At 39.1% G+C, this 26,776-nt stretch overlaps 1 protein-coding gene across 3 annotated transcripts in view; it reads right to left on the bottom strand.

Moving 5' to 3' along the window:
- Nucleotides 1-3,281: 3,281 nt before the first annotated feature.
- Nucleotides 3,282-26,776, bottom strand: part of elfn1b (extracellular leucine-rich repeat and fibronectin type III domain containing 1b) — a 170,659-nt gene continuing 147,164 nt past the window's right edge. For all 3 annotated transcript variants that reach the window (XM_036137420.1, XM_036137421.1, XM_021307930.2), the window contains 4 exons: nt 20,613-21,295; nt 20,352-20,505; nt 13,335-13,501; nt 3,282-11,654 (listed from right to left, as the gene is read on the bottom strand). In XM_036137420.1, the coding sequence (XP_035993313.1) occupies nt 9,587-11,654; nt 13,335-13,501; nt 20,352-20,505; nt 20,613-20,896 (2,673 nt within the window). In that variant the 5' untranslated portion in view covers nt 20,897-21,295 and the 3' untranslated portion in view covers nt 3,282-9,586. The remainder of the gene's footprint in view (nt 11,655-13,334; nt 13,502-20,351; nt 20,506-20,612; nt 21,296-26,776) is intronic.

Below are 26,776 nucleotides of genomic sequence, written 5' to 3'. Positions count from 1 at the left end.
ACTTTTGCACATTTGTTTTAAGGGGTTTTTAGGTGTGGGTTTAAAAGATAAAATATTTATAAAAAATAGGTGGGAATGTGTATGTGTATTTGTATTATGTAAATATTGTATTTTATAGGTAAAGTTAATAGTAAATTGTTTAGTGCAGAATGGTTTGACCCTTAATCAGCAGAGGGTATTTAAGGCAGTGATTGTGTCTGTAAAACGAGTTGGTTGTTGGTTGGTTGGTAGTTGGTTGGCAGAGTGAATGCTGCTACCAACAAATAAATGTATTGCTGCTTCCACATACTGCCACTTGGTCATCATTCCTGCTGAAACTCCAGCCTCAAAAGGCCACGAACCGACATATGGGTTCACCTAAATGTTGTGGCAGTGCACCTAACTAATAAAGTTAGATTCACCAGTGCAACAGTTATTCTGGGGCACTGTTATTTGTTAGCTTAATGACGATCCACAACATGCTCAGAGTAAGCTTTGAGCCAAGAAATAGCTTTATTTGAGATATATTAAAAGATTTTTAGATCAATATACAGCACTTGCCATATATATCGATGGCCTGTGCAGGCTACCCTTCTCAAAAACTCACCGTTTTAACTTGAGAGTGACCTAGAGTGCCGCTCTAGGTCACATGACCCACTCTAGGTTATGCTCAGACTGCCATAACAACAAAACAAAACAGATATGACTCTTACCTGATGAGATATATTTTTGGTTCTAATAACTCGAGGACTTCTCGGTCTGCTGGTCCAAAGTGGTCTGCTATCAGATTCCAAAACGCTTAGGTAGAATGTTTAATTATTCAACAGTGCAGTGATGCCAGTGGCCTTCAGGGAACTACATCTGGAAGTTACAGGTCAAGTGCCCCTAGTGGCTAAAAGTTATACAGTGCTGCTTTAAACATTGCTGACTACAACATCAGTAAATCCTACTGGTTTTCTGACTTTCAGATAGGACATGAACAAGTTGGATTCATATGGTTAGGATTCATGTCCAAATATCCAAATGTTTCCTCCTTTGAGGTGTTTCAGTAAAGCTGTTCCAAAAGTTGAGGAACCAGACCCAACTTGGGGGCTACAATCAAAATCTGTTTGGTCTTCAGATTGCAATCAGAGATCTAACTAGACATAAAAATTGTTAATTCCTAAGCATATTTTTGCTATAAATGTTAGACCAGTACTTCCAAATGAAAGTTATATATTGGCTGTTGATGCTGACTGTGCTGCCATTTTAGGCCTCTTTAATTGCCATAATAGAAATGTTTGTATAGTCAACTACTAGTGGGGTTTACAAGTCACTTCCACTGTTATTAAAGCAGCAGCTATTTTCTTTGTCTGTCAATAGCATTTGACACTGTTGATCATTCTATTCTTTGTCAAAAGCTGTCAGATACTGGTTTAACATATAATGGTGTAAGTTGGTTTTCTAACTCTCTGTCAAATCGTAGAAAATGTGTACAGTGATCTGTCATCGCATTACTTAAACGTCACAAAGGGTGTGCCGCAAGGTTCCATTTTAGGTCCAACTCTGTTTTCAATTTATGTAAACAATGTCGGTAAAATTTTTTACTGTTGCTTGTACATATTTTTATGCTGATGACACTGTAGTTCACTGCCATGCAAACACAGTTGCTCCTGTGCTTGGGTGTCTGTGTGTGACACTATTCAGTCTGACTTGCTTCACCAGAGACTAGTCCTAGATGCTGTTAAAACAAAGGTCATGTTGTTTCCTAACCAGAAGAAGTGTCCCCACTGTGGGACAATAAAGGAATTCTTATTCTTAATATTCACAGCAGGACATAACTCTCTTCCTCACCACTGTAGTTTACATTGCCAGGGGAACTTTCCATCATTATAAATCCTTAGACTCATGCATTGGTACATTTTCATCTATAAAGCTGTTACCACCTTACCTATCCTCATACCTGTCACTTAGACAGTTCAGCACCCAAACTTTGATGTCAGGACTTCCTCTCCTTGAGTACTCCACTAGTACAATCAGAAGTAAAAAAGAAAAAGAAGATAAAAAGCATTTTCATACCCTGCCCCGTCAACGTGGAATACTCTACAGCAGGATTTGAAACTATTCACTTTTGATTTCTCTGGGACAATTTAAATGTCTTTTAAGACAAAAGGAGAAATTTTCCTATGTAACGTGCTCTTGTTTTAAGTTGTGTTTGCAAATATTTATTTTTTTTAATCAAATGGGTCACTCTTGAAAATGAGATGTTGCATCTCACTGAGAATACCTGGGTAAATAAAGGTTAAATTAATAAAATAATTGATGGGTTAGATGCTATAATTTTAGGAATTCAAACATGTGAAGTAAACACATCTTTCATTAAAGACTACATTTTCGCAAAATGTTCAAGTCTGAAACAAGCACAAAACTAAAAGTGATACCAACTCTGAGTTGTGACAAATGATTGTTTATTCATTCATTGTGTTTTTCCTAATGCACTTACAACATCCTCACTTCTAGGTACACCCAATTATTTTAAACGTCAAATATATCATCAAATTCTCACAAACAAAATACATTTGAAAAACAAACTTTTAATTTAAAGTACATTCATACCCTGGAGGAAAAAAAAAATTGATCCCAAAAAGATCAAAATATATATCGGCCCACTAACAATCCCAATGACCAAGTGAGTGCAAACTTTTATTTAGTGATTCATGACTTTCTATTGACATAGCTTATGAATATGGATTGACACCAAGACATTTTTTTAGCCCCTCTTCTAAATGGGAAAGACGAGAAAGCATGATATTCAAGTAAGGGGAATTTGTAGGGAGGTTTATAAATGATAAGACCTAAATAAGACCTAAACAGCCCAAGCAAACCTGCCTAATACCATATCTATAGTTCCAGCAATGATTAGAAGGCTTAAAATCACTTTGTGAAAACCAAGGCCTGTATAACAAGTACATAAGTAAACCTTGCCGTCACATAGAAAGCAGGATAGCTTTGGTGCTCACTCTTGTGGAACGAGCAAAGAGCAGCCTCTCGGGACCACCAAGTCTTAAAAAACATCCATTTATTATACGGTTATTGTGAACACCCTAACCAGTGGTACAAACGATTGTTAAAGGCACTGTAAATATAAATCTGGGCTGTTGTTTCGCAAATTGTTGTTCCAAAAACTGGAAATAGGATTAAAAGATCTAGTTAACAAACTAAGCATCACCACATACTTTTCCTGTATTGTTAAAGAAAAAACCTCTTATCTTACAACTTTAATAAATGAAACAGAAGCTAGGAAAGGAGGAAAGGAGACGGTGTAAGGAAGGATTTTTTTTTATTTGTGCTCTTTTTCATTTTTCAACAAGAAAATAAAGTCTCTGAGAGATCCTATGGCAAAGCATGTTCTCCCTCTTCTAGCTCTCTCTGGCTTTCTCGCTCCTGAGTCATACGCTGTAGAAGAATATAACACAAGCCTCCAATGAAGTTTACGGTTGTCGTGTCTGTCGCATGTCAGTAATACCACAGTTCATATCCACTGCCCGGGCATTGTTGTTTCAAATAAACAGTTTGTGTTTGTCGAGGTTCAAAGAGTAGCAGTCGCTGTTGTCTGGCCGCTTCAACCACATCCTCCACGTTGGTGTCTTGGTCTAAGCTCGGCTACTCTCTGACGCATGACAAATCCAGGCTATTACTATTCATAAAGCGGAAAAAAGAAAAACCTCAAACAAAAATAACAGTTTAGTACATCGCTACATTTATATAACCGGTAGCAAAGAATGCTCAAGTGAGGCTTAAGTCTAAAGCCACTAAAAAAAAAAAAAAATGTCCAGACCGGATCATATGTAGTTTTTTTTTTTTTTTTATGTTGTTTTTTTAATTCTTTTTTACAATTTTAAAAGCAATGTTAAAGTTAAAAACATGAAAAGAAAATCAAATGTTTTAAGGCTGTTTGTTTTTACTTAGTTAAAGCCACAATCTGAGGGCGTGTAATACAGAACCAAATGCAGCTCAACAGTCTTCTCGTGAGTAAGGGTCAGACTGGAACGAAGAGGAACCGCGTCATCGCTGCTCTCATCTGAAAACCGAAAAAACGCCTTTTAACCGCACATTTTATGTGCTTGTGCAGTGCTACGAACAGTGGGGATTTTACTAACCCATGATTATGGCTTTAACCAGGAATAATTACTTGAGCATTCTGGACTTGTTACAGCAGAGAACACATTTTTTTATACTGTTTCTAAACAATAAACACATCATTGTTTACCTGTTATTCAAGGTTAGAGTCAATTTGGACCTCAAACCAAAATGCAACAACTAAGATCCACCATTTTTTTTACTACAAATTTTAATTATTTGTGTGAATACAGGCTTGTTTTCTATAAAATCTGTTAAACTGAGATGATCTTGACTCCGCCCCTTGTTTAAACTCTTCTCATCCATGATAAAAGAAAGTCCAGAACATTCCTCTGTATCTTATAAACTAATATCTTCTGTCTTCAATATTTAAAAGGATAGTTTGGGTATTTATTTTTAAAGTGGATTCTGTGGAGTTTTACTCAACAGTCAGTATCTTATCTGCAGTAAATGAGCTGTATTGCCAAAGTATTGAGTCACTCCTCTAAATCATTGAATTGAAATCCTCCAATCAGTCTCACGGTGCTTAACACCAAGCACCTGGGTATACAGGCTGCTTCTTAAAACAAAATTGTGAAATAATGGGTCACTCCCAGGAGCTCGTTTAGCTCCAGAGGGGTACTTTCATAGGATGCCACCTGCATACATAAAAGTTTCTTAATAATTAACATTTCAAGGCCTAGAGTAAGTGGTATTGTAGCAAAAACGCAGAAGGGAACTACAGGAATTTTGTTTTGCAGGAAGCAAAGACATCTTGAAGACTTTGATGTTTTCAGCTATGTCGGAACATTTTAGGGAGGACTTCTTTTAGTCCCAACATGAGCAAGGTACATTATTACATGGATTGGCATGTTTGGTGTGGAGGAACTTGACTGGCCTGCAAAGAGCCCTGACCCCAGCCTTATAGAGCCAGAGACTGCACCTCTCCATTGTTGCGTGATACCGTTTGTGAGGTTTACAATGACAAGCACGGAAACGGCATAACAAAATCACCTTTGGAAGAATCTGAGAGCTTTCCGTTGCAGGGTAAGATACTGGCTGCTGATTACAACCCACAGAATCCCACATCCAAAAACCCTGAACTCTCTCTTTTAATCTTGCAGATATTTTAGATACAGCAAACATCGCCTCTTACCACTTGTCACATTTTAACATAACACCTTCAAAAAAAAACAAAACATTGCTATTACCTTAATAAAACCGCTCTAAGTATAATTTTGTGGCACAATTTGCGAGTAATCAATGTTATACAATGGCAATAATTCCTTATTTGTTTCCAGTTCTGAACCACCTGTAGCAATCTGCAGGACGTTTGAAACAGTTACATTTTTGCTTGTACGCTTTATTCAAGCTGCAGAAAAGAAAATAGCGTCTCAAAGAATACATTCATCCGGTTGTTTCTGTGAGCATGAAAGTGTGTGCTGATGTATTAACTGAAAATGTGATACACAACTGTGTACTGGTTAGGGGAGTGTAAGAGTCAATTATCTACCACAGTACTTTGGTCATAGAAATGATTCGAGGATAGAGGGGATTCAGCGAGCCAATGAAGGTGGATCATTTTGTGCAAATCTTAGTTTTTTTTTTTTTAGACATGTCGTGAAGCAGAAGAGGTCTGTATTCAGCAGTATTTGAATTAAGTTCAAATACCTGCAATTTCTCAGGTTTGGCACTATGGCACCACAGTGGAACCAGAAGAGTCCAAAAAAAGAGCGATAAAAACCCGGGATTGAGATGAAACGTTTATAAAACACAGTGGAGCTACAGCGTGTCGGGAAGGAAGCTGAGAGTTTTAGGTCGTTCAATTATGGTCGTTTTATGATTTTGAACAGTGCAGTTATGTTTCCCCTCGTGGGAATTTAAAGACATTCATTAGAAGATTAAATTTTTTTTTTTTTTAGTTTGGTTTCAAAATCAAAAACGTACCAGTGTAGGTGAGCAGACGGGTAACTAAGTTGGGACTCAGGTGTCTGAAAAGTCTGAAGGATTTCAAAGCCATGTTGTAGAAACAAAACAGTCACTTTTGTTGCAAATATAGAACTTTTCTTTCTTCTGTACAGCGTTCTCTCTTTAGGATGATGAAGAGCACATGTAGTAAAAGTTCACCAACAGAAAAGGCTGGCTTGTTTTATTTTTGTTGTTGTTGTTTTTTTTTTTTTTTTGGCTCAGAGGACAGAGCACAATCCTCTTGGTAGAAAAGGAGGACACAAATGTCTCTTTTCTTGTTGTGTATGTTTCTGCTCTGGAGCGCTTCTCGACTGAGAGGTTCAAAACAGTCCAAAAACACGGTCACACAACAAAGCCATGCCATATTCAAATAATAAAATATTAATGCTGAGGATCATAGGAATAATAAGAAGACCAGTAATGAGAATAAGAATAATGAATAATAATATCAACATATATGTTTCTTTTTACACATTTTTTAAAATCCTCTATATAAAAACAGTGGTAAGAAGAAGGTAATACACAGTAGGGCTCTACTACCCCATCGGTTGATTTGGCACATTATACGCACTCTCTCATAAGAGCTACCTACTCGATCTCAGAACATGTAAATATTACTGCTGATTGGTCACCCATCCAGAAACATTTGATTTAATGTTTTAAATCTCCCAAATTTTGGTTGGAATACAGTTGCGTTCACATGTTTGGCTCATTGTGGCCATATCAATTTGGGGCTTTTAATGTTTTGTTTTTTTTAGGTTTTCCAAGGTAGAAGGATGATGATGACACATCTTACAACGGTAATGGTTTTTAGGAACAGTAATTGGGTCCACATGTTTGGAGTTATGGTAAATTTTCTGTTATCCACCAGGCTCATGCAGCAGTGATATTTAATAATTTTTTTGCATATAATTTGCAAATATGCAATTCGATGATTCTCATTTGTCAGATTAAAAATACCTCTTCAAAATAACAACCCTTAAGCAGGCATTAAACATACTTTTTATCAAGCCCACATTTTCCGTAATACTTTTTTTTTTTAATTGATCCGAAGTAATATTCTAACATTAAATGTAAGAGGAGAATCATTGTAATTAACAGTGATACGGGCTTTAAAAGATCAGTAGGCGTGTAATTGATGAATTAATCTTAACTCCAGGTGAGGAAACACTGTGTTCCTGCAACCTTTTTGCAATTCTTTATGTGCATAATGGCGCTCAGAATGCCTCTCGTAAATTGCCATCCATGTATGTCCATATAAGAGGCTTTTTAGAGACAAAGTTGCACATAAAGTTGATTTAGTTTTTACCTCTTATGAAATGTTCATGACAGTATGATTTATTTCCTGGCACATTAAAGTTCATATAATTTCAAACTTTTTGAGTGATCAATGTCTGATATAAGGTCTGATTGGAATGATAACTTCACATGTTCATGTTTAGATGGATAAATGCAACAGAGACAAATACCTGCTCAAGACAGTGGAGTTGATATGGGACTTCCTAGTTTGGTGTTGTACTTTCTTACACTGCCTTTCAGTTGCATTTCTTGTGTTTCCTATGTTGTTCTATTATATATTTATTTTTTTACTACCTTTGTGAACCGGCTTCTCTTTAATTTAGTTTCCCAGCAGTGAAATGCTTTTTAGAGATTAGCTGTTTGGTCAGATGACCCAAAGATTCAGCTATGATCAAACACTTATAGGAGATATGTTGTGAAAATGCCTGTGCAAATTCTCAGTTATCTGGGTCATAGCAACAGAAAAAAGGCTTAAATCGGAGGAAACTGGACTTTAGCTCAGTTTTTTTTTACATTGTTTCGAAGTTAGAGGCCATTGCTTAAAAACAGCAGTGTTCCAGCTACACGTTCTATGTTTTGAAAAGTTAAGTAGAGCTTTACAAATTTAAATACACTGTAGCATCCATCAACTGTGGCACTGGCGCCGTCACATGAACATTAGAAATATTAATCGTTTGGTTATGTCTTCTGAGTGTCATACATTGACAGCATGTCAATAAGATATTACACAGTTTGATGGATTCTGACACAGATCACAGCGTGCTGAAGGTTACTGAACGTGTTGGAAAGCACAGTTGCAATTTTCACAGCTAATATTGTCAATGCAGGATTTTCTTATGTAGCGATGCACAAATATCTGCCAGTTGTGTCCCGAAGTGTGGTCAAATATCCAGTCAGAATTATGCTTGATGCTAGTAGAAAGAACTCGGTCAGGGACATTAAACAAGTAGGGTGTGGAAATGTGGATATTTTAGCCTTTGTTTAATTTTGACCCAACATTGATTGGAAAAAAACTCCACCAAAAACTTGTGTATTCATTCCACCCTGGGAAAGAATAGACCAAATAAATAATTAAAAGCCTAAGATTAATATGATATTTATGCCTGTGACGACTGTATGAAAACCTCTGAATGGAACTGTATATTGATTTTGAACACCTGCTTTTCTGGTTGTATTGCAGGACATGGTGCAGCTTTAACTTCCCCAGGAGAGCAATAAGTATTAATCTTGCCTACAAACCGAATTCTTGCAGCATTTGTGCGTTCACAAACACACGAGAATCCCTCTTGTACTGCTCCTACTTCAACCGTTTGTGTCCAAACTAAAAACTGTTTGGGCCAATCACATTGTAGCATTACGGTTTAAGGCAGGACATACAACTGTGATGAAAGCAAGACGTGCCAAGCCCACAGCCGCACCAAATTAAACATGACAGTGCAGGAGGATGGGTGTTTACATGCTGCTATCGCATCTGTTTTGTCAGAAATCAAGATTTCATGTTTGAAGGAAGAACAGCAAAAGGTTCCTTAACCAGTACAACTTTTTGGGGTTTCTCATAGCCTTTACTGCTTACATTTTCATTTGATTCCGTGATTGGCTAAAACCATCCTTTGGTAGGCGGTCACTAGGTGTTTATTCGCCCAATCAGCTCTGAAGGTTCTGCTGCACGTCCCTCCTTTCCCCAATGGGAGGAGTCCCAGATTGATAATGTATAGAACTGAGAGTGCAACATATTATCAATCTGGCTGGCCAGTTTAAATAGGTATGGCTCTGTTGGTGAAGTTTGAGTCTGCTGTGAGAGTTTGGGAGTATCCAAAGCATCACTTGGCTGTTTGAGATGGGTTTCCCAACAACATTTAGGGTTTTTCTATACTTAACATTGATTCTACTTTTCTTCATTCAAAACTTACAAATAGCTACATAGTTCTGAGCTATAATTTCCATTACATTACAAAAAGTATCTCAGTCTCAATAATATATTCATATTTTTGTTCATGATAATACATATATTAGTTGGTCCTCATCCGATTTGGGAGGAAAAGGCTTAGTTTGTGTAAAATCTGTGTGTGTTGTATCTGTGTGTGTAAACATGTATGTGCAAAGTAAATCTTTGTAGATGCCATAAGTTGTTTTGTGTATATTTACAGATCATTCATGAAAATGTCCACAGGTTTGTATTGGTATGTCATGGATGCAGGGTGTCTTTCTAAGTTCAAGGTGTTTGGCAACTTCACATGTGGGATCAAGCTTTCTGCTGGGCAGATACGCCCTTCCAATAGTCCAGTATGTCATGAAGATCTTCATCCTTGGCAAACTGAACCTTCCGCCTAAGAGCATGCCCAGCTGCCACGTATCCTTCATCCTCTAAAGACGCCTGCCGATGCCTCTTACGGTGCATTTTGAACCTTTCCCAAAGCCCTAGGGTCGGGGTACATAAGAGCCCTTCCTCCTCCTCATCTTCCTCCGGACTTGAGCAGTAGCTGAGGTTGTGGTATTGGGGCGAGAGCGGGTAATGCTGTGACAGCTGGGAGTAGGTTAGCTCACGCTGCTTAGCCTGCCTGCTGAGAGTGATGGGATCCAACACAGAAGGTTTGCGACCTCCTGGGTGGTGGTGGAGCTCCTGCAGGATCTGTGGATGATGCTGAAGTTCCTGGAGATGCTGCTGGGATCCCGGATAGGAGTGGCGATGTTCATTATACTGACGGATTCTCTGGGCCTCAGCCCGTAAAATAGCTGCAGCAGGGTTGACAGCACGGATGGCCTCTCCTCCTCCTCCTCCTCCTCTTTCACCAGGTGAGGCTCTTTCAATGTAGCGGGACTCTGATGGGTGGTACCCTCCCTCTGAGCGGAAAGAGCGAGGGCTCCGGGCAGAGCCAGGAGAAGAGGAGGTGCTTGGCCGTTTAGTAGTCGGAGGAGTTTCCATGCTGTGGTGTCGTTGCAAAGAGGGGTGGTAACTCCTTGACCGCTCTTCTCGTCCTCCTCGTCCTCCCTTGTAGACGGGGGATAGGAACTCGCCTCCTCTCTCTCCTTGCTCGGACAGAAGCACCAGCTGTGGCTCTTCTGTTGAAACGGCTCCTCCACCTGCAGTCGGGGATTTTATTCCCTGCTGAAAGGACGTAGACTCAGATTTGAGAGCATCTATGCAGTTGTTAATTATCTGGTTAACTTTGTCAACTTCTTTAGCGATGGTGGAGATCTCAGCCACTGAGCCCTGGGGATTTGCTTGCGGTGACATCTCCCTTTCTCTCTCTCGCTCCCTTTCCTTTTCAATGCCAGAACCTCTGACCTCCATGTAGTTTAGCTTGGCAGACTTGTGTCCTGGAGTTTCTATCACCTCCTGAAGCTTGTATGGATCAATCTCTCCTCCCTGGGGCAGGTAGGGCATTCTGGACAGGCTTTCCCCCGCAGCAAGCTTTTGTGAGACAGATCCTCCGCTTCCTCCCTCTATATCCCCTTCGCCACCATACTTCAGCTCTATCAAAGTCCTCTGGATTCTACTCATCTTTCTCTCCTTTTCCTCCATGATCCTCTTTTTCCTCAGACAGTGCACAACAAGGCCAAGAAAGAGCAGCATGCCAAACAGACAACCCAAAATAGTCATGATGTAATGCGTGGCGGATGACTGATTGCGTATTGTCTCGGCCCCGGCTTTTCGACCGGTAGAGATGGTTAAACAGGTGTGGTTGAACCGCAAGGAGTTTCTTATAGAAGCCACACAGTATGTGTAGTCCGTGTTAGGTTTTAAGTTCTTCAGTTCAATATCCTCATTGTGTTTGTTGAGATTCTGGATGTCCGTAAAAAAGCTGTTGTTGTACAGCATCAGGATGTACATTTTCTTAAACGGGTGGGGAATCTGGACCGTTATCACTGCACTTGAATGTTGCACTTGTTTTATCGTTATGATCGGATTAGAGTCTGTGAAAATGGGGCCTATGCTTATCACGTCATCGGGAGCGGTCCCGGAGGCGCAATCATCCAGTCCGCAGGGGGAGGCGAAGTCTGGCAGCTGGGTGGTGAAGTCATAGGTGTCGAAGGGTGTCGCGCTGCTGCCGTATTCTGTGCATACAAGATTAAGCACGTGCAGCGCATTGCGCTGGGCTGGTATGCGGGGGTTCTGGCTCAGTAGGTTGTAGCCAGAGAATCCTTGAGGGGAGTCGCACACCATCCGCTCGCTGGTTCTGTTGGGGAAAATGGCGAGCCAGCGCAGGAAACTCAGAAGCTCACACGAGCAGTTGAAGGGGTTTGTGTAGAGTTCACAGGTCGTCAGCTTAGTGAGTCCAGAGAACAAACTACCATCCAGAACTTGGATCCTAGAGTTGGACACAGAGACAGATAAAGATTTAAGTGAATGTGTCTCATACGATACACTAAAGGGGGTAAACTTAATTACTTCATAGTTCTAAAGATTTCTCCTCAAAATTATTCAAAAATCTTGTCTCATCTTGTTCTGATGAACTCACTTTTGTGTGTCATCGCATCTCATGAGCTCTATTTATTTACACCTCTGTTAGAAAGTTGGATATGGATTCAACAGGCAGTTTGTTATGGGACCTCAGGTGAAGTGCAATAGTTATTTATACTGTGGGTCGTGTTTGTCCTTGGTCCGTTAATTGTCACATTTCATTTCTGTGTTACAAAATATTTGGGATGTACAGCTACCTGAAGAAAGATAAAATTGAGCTGAAAACTTCAATAAACTAGCATTCACTATGACAAAAACAAACAACAAACCTGTTTAACGGCTTTTTTTTACTTTTACATATAATCGTTTCTCTGGCCGTGCTACTTTCTGTTGCTTTCAAGCATGTGTTTAATATGCAACAAATATTGCAACAAATCTCATTAATTCATTGTAGATACATTTGTGACTGATTTCCAGATTCCAACCTTCACAAAGCTTCGATCTGCTAATAACTTAATCTTTGAGAACTACACAATAACATATTAGAGCTGCATTGAAAACATATTTATTTAGCCTTCCTGTCGTTGACGGTCATTAAATATTGATGGTAGGAGCGAATGCAATGTATAATGTTATATTTATTAACTGCAATTTAAATTTAAAACAAATGCTGTATATTATATATGACTTTTTTTACCTTATGTTAATGATTAGAGCAGTAAGTATGGCTAGCATTTAAAAAACAGAATTCTGAAATTTACAAAAACCTATCAACTTTTCTAAATTGAGCATCTGCCATCAAAATGGTCATGACCTCAAAATAACAAAACAGAGCGACTTTGCTGTACTTTGTTCAGTCTTCCTGTTATGTGCCAAATATCTTTTCCTCTCTTGCTCTTTTGCAGTCTGAGTGAACCAGAGACATGTCTTTTCTTATCATAGCAAATACAGTTTCTTTTTAGGTTTTGTTTTCTGCACAACCTAAAAAAAAAAGCTTAGGCATGGTATTTTGACTGACTGGAAAAACATCAGATTTGTGAGATTCGGAGCAGCCACTGAAGCTGAAAATTCATCTCTTCAAGTCAACAGCCAATTGCCTGGCACACACTTAACGAATAACAACAGACTATAAAGTAAGGGCTCGTCTCATGACAGGGAATTATAGTTTTGTTTTATAAAGCAGTGCCTCCATTAAAAGCCCTGAAATAATTTAAATTAAAATGCAATGTTTTGAGAAGAACTTCTCCTAGACTTTGCAATCTGTATGTCAGTTTAAAATTTAAATAAAAAAATGTATTATGTATTTTCCATTTTTTTTGTTTTAGGCAGAATGACCTGCTACAAGTGATCCAGAATGATGTTTTCTGCACTATTCTCGACAGAAACAAAGCAAATGAACATTGATAATGAATCCATACTCATTCTCCATTCCATGAAGTGTCATGACTGATTGATTTAAAAAATAGTTGTCATTTTAGGAAGCTTCCTCATCCAACGCGTCTCTTTATGTGACCACTATAGAGTAATTTGTTTTATGCTTTTTTTTTTTTTTTTCTTAGTGATTCACATTCAAAGCTGTATACAGTACCTGTTCATGGAGAGGTCTATATTCTCCAAATTGGGACACTCCCAGAAGGTGTTGGGTGTAACAGTCTCGATGAGATTGGCTTGTAGGTAGAGATACTGCAGCTTGCCCAGGCCCCGCAGCATCCCCTCTGTCAGGTTTCTCAATTTGTTAAAGCCCATCTGGAGAACCTGGGGAGACAAAGACAAGTGGGATTATCCTAATCTCTGAAGAGCCCGATGGTGCCAGGCATTGCTCACGACAAGCTGGAAACATACAGAACAAACAGCTGACAGTTCAGAACAGCTACTTTTTCACATGGTGATCTAAGCCTCCATGCTGCACTGAATTTTACCCAGATCTGTCTTGTTCGCATTTTAGCTGCTGGCACCGCTCCAGCAGCTTGGGTGGATGTGTACGCATGAAGACTCATTATGGCTGCGTTTGGTGAAACACTGCCTGGATACTTTAGTGATTACAGTGAAAACTCATTCATAAACGCTGTACTCTGTCAAACTGTAAAATGAAGAGTACTTTTTAAAGTATTTTAATGTTCTGGGTTTAGGTAACAGTTAAGGTAACATTTCTAATATTTTTTGTCATTTTCTAAGGTTATTATTGATTCTATAGAAACAATTAAAAAGGAAAAAAAAATGTATTAGATGTGTTGCATCAACTTATTATTTAGGAACAGCCTCTAAGCATGTTGGTAAGATAGGAGACCATGTATTTTAGTGGGCATCTGCCTGTTTTATTTTTGTTCCAGTTGCTTCATTTTCCTGTACTTGTATATTGCTTTAACAAGTCTGGAGGACCCCAGAGCGCTTTACACTGCCATTCACTCATACATGCACACATTCACACCCTGACAGTGGTGAACTATGTTAGCAGCCACAGCTGCCTTGGAGCAGACTGACAGAAGCGAGGCTGCCCTCTGCTCACCACCAACAGGCAAAGTGGGTGAAGTGTCTTGTCCAATGGCACAACGACTGAGAAGGTTGGACATGGGGTCGGACCGGCAACCTATCGGTTACAGGACTCCGTAGCTTCTGGGCCACTAGCACCCCTGCAAAATTTTTGCAGGTTATACTTAAACGGATTATTGAAGTTAAATTATTTCAATTTGAAAAGCCATATGTCAAGTGTTTATTTTAATTTTTTTGATTCTGAGGATTATGGCTAAAGTTCGATCCTTGTCATAAAATTTGACCTATAAAAAAGGATTTTTGCAGTAGATGCACGCACTACTTTGTTGGGGCTGCTTTTGCATGAATTACTGCGTTGATGCAGCGTGACGTAGAGGATGTACTGCTCGTCTGCTGAGGTGTTAGGAAACTCAGGTTGCTTCAGTAGCGCCTTTTTGTGTTTCTCATGCTTCTCTTCACAATACTCTGTAGATTCTCTATGGTGTTGAGGTCAGGTCAGTCACGCACAGTGATACCATGGTCATTTACTGTAGGCAGACTGATACTCTCTGCAGACTGAGGATGAGCCTGGTTCTCCTGGAAAAATAATTCAGCATCATGATGAATCTTGTCTGCAGAACAAGGCATGATGTGCTGTTATATTTTATATTTTTTTCTTTTTGTTAGACAGCTGCTCTGACCTTGGACTTGATAAAGACCAGTGGACCAACACCAGCAGGTTACACGGTTCCCTAAATCATCACTGGCTGTGAAAACTCCACACTGGATCGCACGCAACTTGGATTGCGTGCAAGGCTTCTTTGCATAATTAATGGTAGTACCACACAAGTAGAAAATCAGGATAGAGAAATAATAATACAAATAATGTCTGCCCAGATGATATGATGAGAACAAGCTTGGAGAAGAACCAAAGAGGTTGTTCTCAAAGGTCAAAAGAAAGACATCATTCTTTTCTTGAAGCCCTGGAAAGAGAATAAATGTCTCTGTTCTTGCAGGGTAAGGACAGGCCCCTATTGTGGAGGGTGAGAACTGTCCAGTCAGCAGTCATCCTTATAATTGTATCAGCCATACAATGGCCCTAACATTGCTGCATTAAAAATAATTTTATTGTTATTTTTTGATGCCAGAATTCCCAGAGAAACCGGGTTTGGGGTCTTAATTAGGTGTAAGCCATATTATTTCAAATGAACAACAATGAGTTATTTAAATATATAATTATTTTTGTAATATATACATTACTATATATATATATATATATATATATATATATATATATATATATATATATATATATATATATATATATATATTAATAAGAGAACATATTAATTGATGCATTAATTTACCACCAGACCATTTTAGATCCTAACTTTTACACTTAATGAAATAGGAGGCCATGAGGACACTTGCCCCAGAAGATGCAGGATTCACGACATTTGATAAATCCCCTTTGCATTATTTTGGACTTTTATGTAAAATGGATGATTGCAGGAATAGACTGGTGTCACTAGTTAAAACATTGTCAGAGTATATAAGTGCTTCTGAGAACAACCAGAGCTTTGTTTGGCTGTTTCAGTAAAAAGTGTCACCAGGATGTTGTATGTCCCAGTCACGTTACCAACCTGCTGCCAATCAAATAAATTGGTTGCACTGGGTGGGAGGACCGGATGTGTGGTTGGACAAGATGTCTTTCTGCATGGAAAATCACAGACTTTTGGTTTTTCTGAGTGGAATTTGAATGTTCTTCCCTTCCCTATGTGGGATTTCTCACAGAAACTATATCAGGCAAACTGGTGATCCGAATTTCTGAGCAAGCAAGGTTTCATTTTTTTTTTATTATTATTATTTTTAGAATAAGCACTACTGCAACCCAAATTCAAGAAATACAATTTCTTATCTTCAAACTTATTTTGTGGAGGGAAGAAATCCCACTTGTAAAACCTAATGACCTTTGACAAAATTAGTATAAAACAAATCTATCTGATGCACTTTTTCAAATGTATCCTTTACATTTTTGATTTTTATTTTTACTATGTGACTTCCTGTTTCATGCGTTTATGATGATTTTATGCTTTCATGATGTAAAGCACTTTGAACCGCCTTACTGCTGAAATGTGCTAAACAAATACATTTAATGTGACTTCCCTGGTATGTAAATATGACATAACACAGACCTAGTCCTCTCAACCACTATCTAAATGCGAAAGCCAAAAGAACATTCAAATGCAGTAAGTGTGTCTTGGTCAGGAAATGGCTTCAAGAACAGCTGCTCACCTAAACTTGTCCAAATATAGATCTTTTCATATTACAGACAAGGATGGTAAGGGAACAAAAGAGATCTCCAAAGATCACTGGTAGAGAACGATAGTGTTTCCTTTCAGTTTCAGATTATTGTACAGGAATAAATGATGGGTCTGGGGCTTTTTAAACATAACTTAACCAAAAGAGCCAAAAGAGTATCCAAACCTACAGGACACACACACAGGCCTTGTTCATTTCACATTTACATTTAGATGTCATAGTTTGAGACAATCTGTCTCTTTCTTTATCGTCTCTTCCTTATTCTTTATTGCATGGTAACAAGTGTTAAGTGCAAACAGATACTAAACACTACAATATTTATAGTCTTTGCTAATTTGCAATTCATGTCCCTCGATGACAGTTCTTCAGCTAATAAAATAAAATAGTAAATTTCTAACTACAACAGTTTTAGGATTAAATTTAAGCCCTTAAAGTTTATTTTATTATCCTACAACAATTTTATTATCCTACGAAAGTCTTAGCCAGTCTTATCTTTCAAAATTGTTCTTATTTTGAAAACTGTCCTAAATCTTGTGGTCTGATGGAAGCAGGCTTTAACTATTCCCTAAAGCTCAAACTGAAACATGTGGTGAGTGCCAATCCGGGCCGCGGGAGTGAACTTAATGAGGACCTGAGGTTGGAGGTGAGTGAGGAAATGTTTAAAATTTAGCCGTAGAGAAGACATCTTTTTTTCCTATTCAATGATATTTCCTCCACAGTTAGATCTGCGTCTTTGCACCTGGTATTTGTTTAGGATTACTAGCATTGGGCTTAAACATGTTTGTGTCAAGGTATGTGTGTGTATTGAGGTCCCTGCCTCTTATGGTTCTGGTCTGTGTGTGTATCGTTCTGTTGGACATGTGTTTGATGCCATGTGGGCCATGTTTTTACACCTTTAAAGCTATTGATGTTGTTTTGATGAGTGCTTTATAAATAAAGTTTGATTTGATAGGTTAGTTATTAGTTTTAACTAATCTAATAAGAGTATGATTGCATTATTTAGAAACTAATGATAATTGTCCTCAGGCAAACATCAAGTTTAATGAGATTACCAGCCTATTGATGATTATGGTGTAGGCAGCTGAACTCCAGTTAATGTTACAAATACGCCATTATTTCCTCTGGAAGCTTCATTTTGATTAAGATCAGGTACCAAGATAGCTCTATCAGTTTATGATATGGTGAAATGATGAAATGACCAACACAACCTCCCATTAATCTTCTTTTCCCTAGAAAAGGGATTAGCTGCTAATGTGGCTGTTAAAAATGGATAAACGCTAACAAACGGTGGATCCAGACGGAAGATGACAATTAGAGCAGAAACCTGTCAGAACCTGTTACAATCTACCCTTCTGGCTGTAGTTTATCATAAAAGAAAGTATGATGGAAAATGACCAGAAACCAAAAATGAATACAGCTGCTGTTAGATACAATTGCATGGACCAAATTCGTGATTACACAGTAAAGAAAAAAAAAAATCCGCAGACAAAATTAATGTTAACACTTTGCTCAGTTATATATATATATATTTTGATCTTTGCATGGAAGAAACTACTCTTCAAAAAACTACCATGTTTAAAATATTAGTTCAAAGGAGTCAAAGTCCTGAAGGGCTGCTGTGCTGCAACTTTAATGTGTCCCTGCTTCAACACACATGGATTAAATTCAAGGGTAATTATGTGATATGGTGCGTTCACACCGAACATGAACAAGGGGAATGGAGCAAGTGATTTACATGTCATCATCAACCATTAACTCACGATCAGGAGCGAATTAACAGTCGGCATTGTGAACAACGCATTTCGAGAAATGTGAATTGTGCGAATTGGGCTAATAGATTGGGCTAACTGCGAACAGCGTGAATAGAGCGAAGCAAAGTTCCACTCGACAATTTAAACTTTTCTGTCAATAGGGCATTCCACAAATGACGTCAAATTACTAAATTGATGTGTCACAGCCATCTTGTGGAATCTGACCAAAGACACCTAAATGTAGTCTCTACATTTTATCGGTAGTAAGGAGTCAACACTTGAATGTCCAGACCTGAAACCAACGACTGCAGCATCTGGGTAGGTAGGCAACGTTTATTTGGCTTTTTCACAGCGGAATGAAAACAACATATGATCCATAAGGGCTGTTCATGTGAGCTTCGGTGTTGCATAGTCTGCTTACTAAGTGACTTTGAGCTTGTTTTTCTCTATAGTCACTTTCGTGAGTCGGCGGTTGCAGTTTCTTGGGCATGTTTTGAATGTGAAGTTGCTAATTTTAGCTCCTCCTATTCTGTGTGTGTGTGTGTGTGTGTGTGTGTGTGCGCGTGCGATTACTGCAGAATGATCGACTTTGGAACTTTAGAAAAAAGATGTTTTTAAGTCTATTTTCTGCAATAAGCCCTATAATAACTTAAAACACAGGCATGTAATAATACACATTTTTAGTTTTTATATAGATATTTTATATTTTTATTCTTAGTATTAGCTGTAATTGTACGCAGATTCAGCGGGTTTCCTCCTTGCGTTTGATGCGGATGTCATTTGCATAGCTTTAAGCTTTAATGGATCTTCATCCATTTGATTAGTCGCAAAAAGTTTTTTTTATGTTACATACGTTATTTAGACAGTACAATCAGGCTTTATTTCTACTGACCACAGATTCATTTACTGACTACAGGCAGATAGACAGGCACCCTGCAGCAGTGATAGAGCCCCTGTACTTCATGTCCCGGAGGGTGATTCGTCCCCATATGTGGGACAGCAGCTCCTCATTCTGGGTCCTGGACAGATGGAAATACCGCTGGAAGCGACCGTCATCCGGACGCAGCTCCTGGAGCAGGTGGTGGTACTTGCCAAACTGGGTGTGTCCCAGGAGGATCTGGTGGACCCAGGGACACCGGTGGTACATCGTTTTTTTCTGACCCATCATATTCTGTGACTCAGAAGTGGGCTGTTTCTCTGACTCCACTGGAACAAACATGGTGCCCCTCTGGTGCACAGACTTGATATGCAATCTACGTAAACCTCTTAATCTGCATGAGCTCCATATTCACTCTGCCTGAAGTGTGCTTTAAAACCTTTTGAACGATGCTAAATATTTGTCATGTCAGACCCATGTTGCCTGGGTTTTTTAAAGCCCAATCATATTCGTTATGACAGTTAAGTTTATTTTACAGATTTTAATTTGATAATTTCAATCATTATAAGCAAGTTAAATTGCGTGTGCTTCTGCCATTATTCCTTTTTGAATTAAACTTAATATTATAAATGCTCAGAGTCCCTGGAGTCACAGAATATGATGGGGCACAGAGAACAACGTAACACCGGCCCTGACGTTGCTCGGCTTTCCACATTACATATAGAACCGTGCCTCGCTCAGGAAAATCGAGGTCCGCCATGGTGAGTTGAACAGACAAGAGGGACCGGCAAGCAGATAGAAGCTCCTCTTATTTGATGACGCGGTTAAGCGAGCTGGGCGAAATGTGCGACCAACAGCAGGTGATGAACTCAAAAAATTTGCCTTATGCGCGTTTGGTGTGAACGCACCTTTAGAGTGGTCCAGAATATGTGGCCTAACTTGAAAAATTAATGTTCACAGATGCTTTTCATTCAAGCTGACTTTTCCTGGGATATTTGAACACATATAGACATACATTCTGATCTCTTGGTGTGACATGTTTCCACTATGCACATAAAATGTGAACACTGAAGTCTGTGGTTACGACGTGACAAACTGCAGGACACTACAATGTGCACGGATACCTGTGCATGGTGCTGTGCTATACATGCACACAGGTGTCCATTAATTTAACGTCTGTGCTCACCTGCAGATTAAACTGTGCTGAGAATGCTCCGTCTTCCACGTAGCTGATATCATTCTTGGTGAGGTTCAGATAGGTGAGGTTTCCAAAGCGACTGAGCGAGGAATAATGCACCGACCGTATCTTGTTCTCATTCAGCCTCAGATCCACAATCGTGCTGTGAAAGATGTGTAGATATTTAGCAAAAAAAAAATTATAAATAAAAAATGACAAAGAAGCTCTCTTTCAGGAGGGCTTTTCTTTTTTTTTTTTCTTTTTTTTTACCTGTTAATGTGGGAGGGAATGGCTTCATAGGGAGGCTGGTTCATACTGCAGATGGCCAGCCACACAAAGCCTTTCTCCCCTTCGATAAGCCAGCAGTCAGCTGTTACAGCCGGCAGTCGCAGCAGTGACAGCAGAGCGAGCCAGCAGAGGAAGGAGCTGGCTGTGGATAAGATCCCTGATGAAGAACCTCCAGCCTTGTTATGTCTCAGCTGTCCTGTTCTCTGAGCCATTTGGGATGTCATTACAATATCCAACGGAGAAATCCGACCAGAGATCCCTGCCATTTAACATTTACTCTTGTAGGCTACAGGCATTTGAAAGAGAGGGAAGACTAGTTTTATATCCCAACACTTTGGAGTAAAGTCTTATTTCCTATTTAGCTGTCTGTGGTAATAGTTTCTTTTTCTTGCTTCTTTGTTGTATTTAAGGAATTAATAATGAGTACTGGTGTAGAAATGAGTTCAGTAGGATATGGCACTTTACTGGCAGTATGTGTGGCTAAGTAAAAAGCATCTGTCACCTAAACAAAGCTCACATTTATTATTTTAGGTATAAACTGGCAATCTGAGTTTGTCCTGCTGCCAGACTGGGTTTCATGTCTTTGGCCATCTCTGATTCGATGGGCGCCTCCTCTCATTCTTCCTCAGCGCTCGCTGGTCTTCCTTTGGTGTGAGAACTCGTCCCTGGTGGGAAAAACACAGAAGCAAGACAGATGATCGTGTTAGTCGAGGGTCTTTAATTAAACGGAGGCGTTTGCGAGACGTAAGAATCTCAACCCTGTTACCTAGATGATGAGACAAGGAGTGAGGTTATTCCCTCTTGCCTGACTTGACGGATGCAACCCACACACAGCGGTAGGTTTTGTACTCAAAATACATCACAAGTACAAATCACACCTGCATGTTTTTGAAGCTTATTCCGGCTGTAAATTCACACATTCGGGGCTGCTGCTCCTCCATTAGCCTCGGGGCTTTGGTTGGCCTCTGCGAAGAATTGCCCAGCTCAAGAATACTGTTTCTAATTAATTTATATGCTCCAAATAAAACACTTCCTGGGGAAGAAAAAGAGGGGGGAAAAAGCTGATGTATGATGGATCAAGAGGCTGAAGGGGGCTCACAGCAGGCGTCCCTTGGTGAAAAAGTGTGTGGAGGAAAGAGATGAATGTGACAAACAGTGAAGTAAAGGAAGGAAAAAGGCAGCGAGAAAGAAAAGAAACAGCAACTCTGTTAGACGAAGCAAATTCTGGAAAGAAACCGAGATGGAGTGCTCTTGGAGTGTTTGAGGAATTTGTTTGAAAAGGAAGAAAAAAAAACAAAACAGGAAGTGACATCAGACAGATGAAAGAGGGTGTGGGAAGGAGTAAAAGGTTTAGCTGCCCTGACACAGATTTTTTTTCTTCCTCGTACTGAATTCAGATGAATAGAAAAGCAAGGAGGGTCTGATGTGCCATCTCAGATCCGAGAATACACATCAGAAAGGGAAAATGCTAGTTTTCTAAATTTGATACCTCGTTTTTTTCCTCCCACTTCTTCCACCTAATAATAAAACATTACTTTGAACAATCCTGGAGTTCTTAGTTCCCGTCATTCCTCTTCTGTGCATATTATTCGACATTTATATATATATAAATTCTCTCATTTTAAAAACATTTCATTTTATTTTTTCATGGTACAACAATGCAGGTATGACACCGTCATACAATGGTCAGTGTGCAGCTTGTATAACAGTGTGAATTTGGTGTCCCCTCAAAATGAATAAACACACACCCATTAAAGTTTAAACCATTGGCAAAAAAATGTGCATAAAAATATCCAAAATGGGTCCAATTAGCCATTTTTCCTGTCATACTGGACGTTCAACATGGCTACTTGTGGCAAAGAACTCTTTGAGGATCTGAAAAAAATAACTGTTAAACTGTCTAAAAATGGCCTAGGCTGGCATTATACAGCTTTGACTAGCTTGTGGCGCAGCTGTCTGGGGCTCCATTCCCAATCTTGGAACTTTTCTGCGTGTCACCCCCCCCCCCCCCCCCCCCCCTTTCTCTCTCTGCTCATTTCCTGTCTGATTACTGCAAATAAAGTCTAGTAGTGCCACAAATAAATATACATTTAACTTCACGGAATGAACTCCTGAACACAGCCAGCACAGTTGAACCCATTGAGCTGTTTGAAGGCTAACTACTCCGCTTGACTAACAGATCGGGATACAACAGGACATTTGCAAATGACATAATTTTTTCCGCATCTTTTACTATTATCTTAAAATAAATCAAAGTATTTAGGATCTTTACCCCCCCCAGATAATACAATTCTGTATTTTAATCACAGACAAACAGAGTTTCTTTGAGCTGCTCTGAAATTCTGTATATATTTCAGCGTTTGATTGAAATAAAGAGCTGCTAACAATTAATTTAGCAGATATACATTTGTTTCCTTTCAACTATACCAGAACTCAGCAACCTTTTCAAGTCAAGCAGCCTAATCCCATTGAATTAGATTAGTCTTGAAACCTATTTAAAACTTTGGAAAACAGATAAACCATATAGCTTTTGTTAGGGTTTTGTACTGTTTTCAGTAGAACAAGAGCAACAGTCATTTTTAAAAAGATATAAAAAATGAAGAAAAGCACACAGCCTTGACGAAATAAACCTAAATTGCCAAAAAGATAAATACATATTTTTACCACTGCTGTCTCCAGCTTGGGAGTTCTCTATCTCTAGGTAAACAGCATGACAACAGATCAAGAAACTGCCTAAACTAGCAGCTTTAACATGCGAAATAATTGCTTATTTCTGTATTTTATTTAGTCAAACTTATTTAAAGCCACTGTAGGTTTGCTAAAGGACCACTGGCTTCAACCCACTGTACTAAATGAACACGTAAGTGGTCCAGTGAGGTTTCAACATTTCAAACTAATTTTAATGCAACATTGAATGTCTTTAACTTTTGTCTCTCAATCTCAAACTACTCACTTGACTTTGATAACTACATCGAAGCCTTCAACTTATGTATTGTAATTTTTCAAAGGATTTTTTTTTAAACATTTCCTTACTTGGTAGTTGGTACCCACTTTTTATTTAGACGAAACCATTAATGGGAGTGTATTTCAAATGCATCTTACTTAATTTACTGGATATGCTGTAGAAATGTGCATTGTTCCATGCCGGTGAATAAAAGAATAACATTTATAAAAGCCAAAAATAAAATATATTTATCTCATAGAGGGTGGATTAGCATCATCTACATGTTTCTGTTTAATATATTTTAGATCTTTTATTTTCCCCCCTTTTATCCATAAATTTGTATTTGTTCTGTGTAAAAGCCAGTGAATGCACTAAATCTGCAGCGTTCCTTTGCTTTAGAAAAGCATGAAAAGCAAACAGTTCCTGGTTTTCAACACAAATATATTGAAGTGCTCAACATGCTGTTGGTGAAAAATGAATTTTTTAAAACTTGATTTATAGTAAATGTCAGTGTAACATTCATCTCTCACTCCGAGCTAAATAAAATAAAGCTTGCAAGTCTCGCGTTCAGATAAGTGGACGCCGCAAATTAACAATGACATACGCGATTGTTTGTGAGCGTGTGTGAACACGGAAGAGCTTTCCCACCCCGGTCAGCACAATTTATAATTGACGGTGAGACTTCCTCTCACAAAGCATCAGACAAACTCTGTGCTCAGTCAACCAGGCGAAGAGAAGGAACTGCTGCCAGCTTCATGCACACCACAGGCAGACTCGCCGTAGAGCAGGAAACAGCCTTTCTGCTGACCAAGGGTTAAGGTTAGGTAAACAAACTGTTGAGAATAGAAATCATGGGGTGCAGGAAGGATACAGAGCTGGAGGGGACACCCAGCAGTCACGGTAAAGTGAGATGCAGAGATGGCTGATTCCTGTCTGACCCCTCTTTGCACCGAGGTAAGTGATGTCAGCTAAAGGACCAGATGATGGAGCATGAGTGCAGGCCAGCTGAGGGAGATACGCTAGCACTCGCCCTCCTTTTGTAGTGAATACACATGTAACAGCTAACATGATACACACAGAAGGAACTGTTAGGAGGCTGTCGTCCTCTTTTCCATTTTGCATCATTCATCGGGTTCCCCGCAATGCTCCAGCTCACAGTGCATACTCGCACAGGGAGCAGTCTCAGCAGTGGAGAGCTGCCCTGTGGAATATTCCAGCACTCGTTGCCATCATGACCGGCTTACTTCCCTGTCATGTCACGCTCAAACATTTATAAGGTACAAACTGTCATAGGTTGAGAGACTGGATGTGACTCTAACCTTGCTGTAAAGAAAGGGTGATTGCTTTGATAGCATGTTGTAGAATTGGCCTTTTAGCTATTTTTTTTTGTTAATGAATGAAACAAAACAAACTGTTTTGTAGCAACAACGGTCCACGTTTCCAGCAGGGTTCTTAGTATTCATCCTGGAATATGATTTACTTTACTAAATTCCATTGTTGTTATGCCTATTTACTTGTCCTTCCTAATTTTCTGAAAAATATAAGCTTTTTCAACAACAAAAATAGTATATTTAAATTTCATTTCCGCTGCCTGATATTTTTGTGTCACTGGATTATCCAACAAGAAAAGATTTACATTGTTAATTAGGGAGCTCTGAGAAGGAAGTTATAAAAAACAACAAAGACTTTTAAAAGTAGAAGATACCCTGTTCTGTTTTGGGTGATAAACATGTTCCTCCTGCTTCTGTCAAACAGCTATGTTTCTTTCTGTTTGTTTTAAACTTCATGTATTTAGGGAAACATCTGGTTGAAAATATAACCTAAGTGCCATGATTTAGGGTTTTGTTTGTTTTGGACTTTCCCGGACCTTTTTAGAATCAGCTCTGTCACAGAAACCATCCAATTAGCTCAGTCCACTTCTCAGTCACCAGTCATCAGCCCAGACCAGTGCCACCTGCTGCCACTAATCAGTTCCTACTCTGCTCACCTGTTCTCCTGCCTTCATGTACCTGCCTCACTCACCCACTCACAGCCAGAACGTCTCGTCACCTCACTTGTGCCCTGCTGCCATGATGCTTTCAATTGTACCCAGCATGCATCTGGTCAAATCTGGGTCTGCCAGCAACTCCTGGGCTGCCAGCATTGAACATTTTCAATTAACCCTTTTTAACTTACTCTGTGTTAGCTAATTTCAGGTTCACACCCCCAAACCTGACACTAAAAGGGATTTTAGCTGGCATTTCACACTTAGCATACACAGTTTGACCTCTAAAAATCAGCTAATAATGATCTCACCTCTTTGAACTGAAATTTAATTCCCAGACAGTAACACCATGACAAAATTAATGTACCCCATCCTGATGCAGCAGAACACTGCAAATTCCACACCCTCGATCCCAATAAGCGCTATTCAGAACAGGAGAGGAGAAGAGGCGACACACATACTCGAAAGACACGGCACGATGTGATGTTCCACAAAATCCGTTTCATTTCCTCACATTGAAACCCACAAACATTCACAGACAGCAACACAACAACAAGAATCGGAAATTTAGTTTAGTCATGGACTCTGATAGCAATCACATGGTTGAATGCCTGGGATCAATTTGGGAATTCCTAAGTTTAGTACTTTTAATGAATGGAGTGTAAACACATTAACATTAAACTGGAGTGATAAATACAGAAAAAATAAAAAATATTGAAAGTGTTTGGGTCTAAATCCTGAAAACAGCTAGGATGTGACAAACTGCAATGGTCACAATATGACTGTGGTGCCGACAAACCTGATGCGTTCAAATAAATATAATGTAATTAGGTCAGTGTAATGCACAGATTACAAAACTTTCAATGAGTTTTAATAATTTCACTATGATGTTACGAAATTAGTTGAAATGGAGACACGTTTGCTGATATTGACTTTATAAAAAAACGTTTGGTAAAAATAATAAAGTGATGACCAAAAAGGTAAAATCTAAATAACATAAAACAAAAAAACATATTTTTATGTTTCCTGTATTGCGATAAGTACACACGACACACAAACACATCATATTCCAACTGCACATTGTCCCTTTCCTTTCTTCTGTGTGACTGATGAGAAGCATTTGGAGATGGGTTTCCTCCCGGGCAGGTTGTGACTGTGGTAGAAATATGAGCACATTAATAACAGACACACCCTGAGATGTACACACAGCAACGCACA

Source organism: Fundulus heteroclitus, chromosome 5, assembly GCF_011125445.2.
Source record: "Fundulus heteroclitus isolate FHET01 chromosome 5, MU-UCD_Fhet_4.1, whole genome shotgun sequence".
NCBI lineage: Eukaryota > Metazoa > Chordata > Actinopteri > Cyprinodontiformes > Fundulidae > Fundulus > Fundulus heteroclitus.
This window is presented reverse-complemented; position numbering and strand designations above follow the sequence as displayed.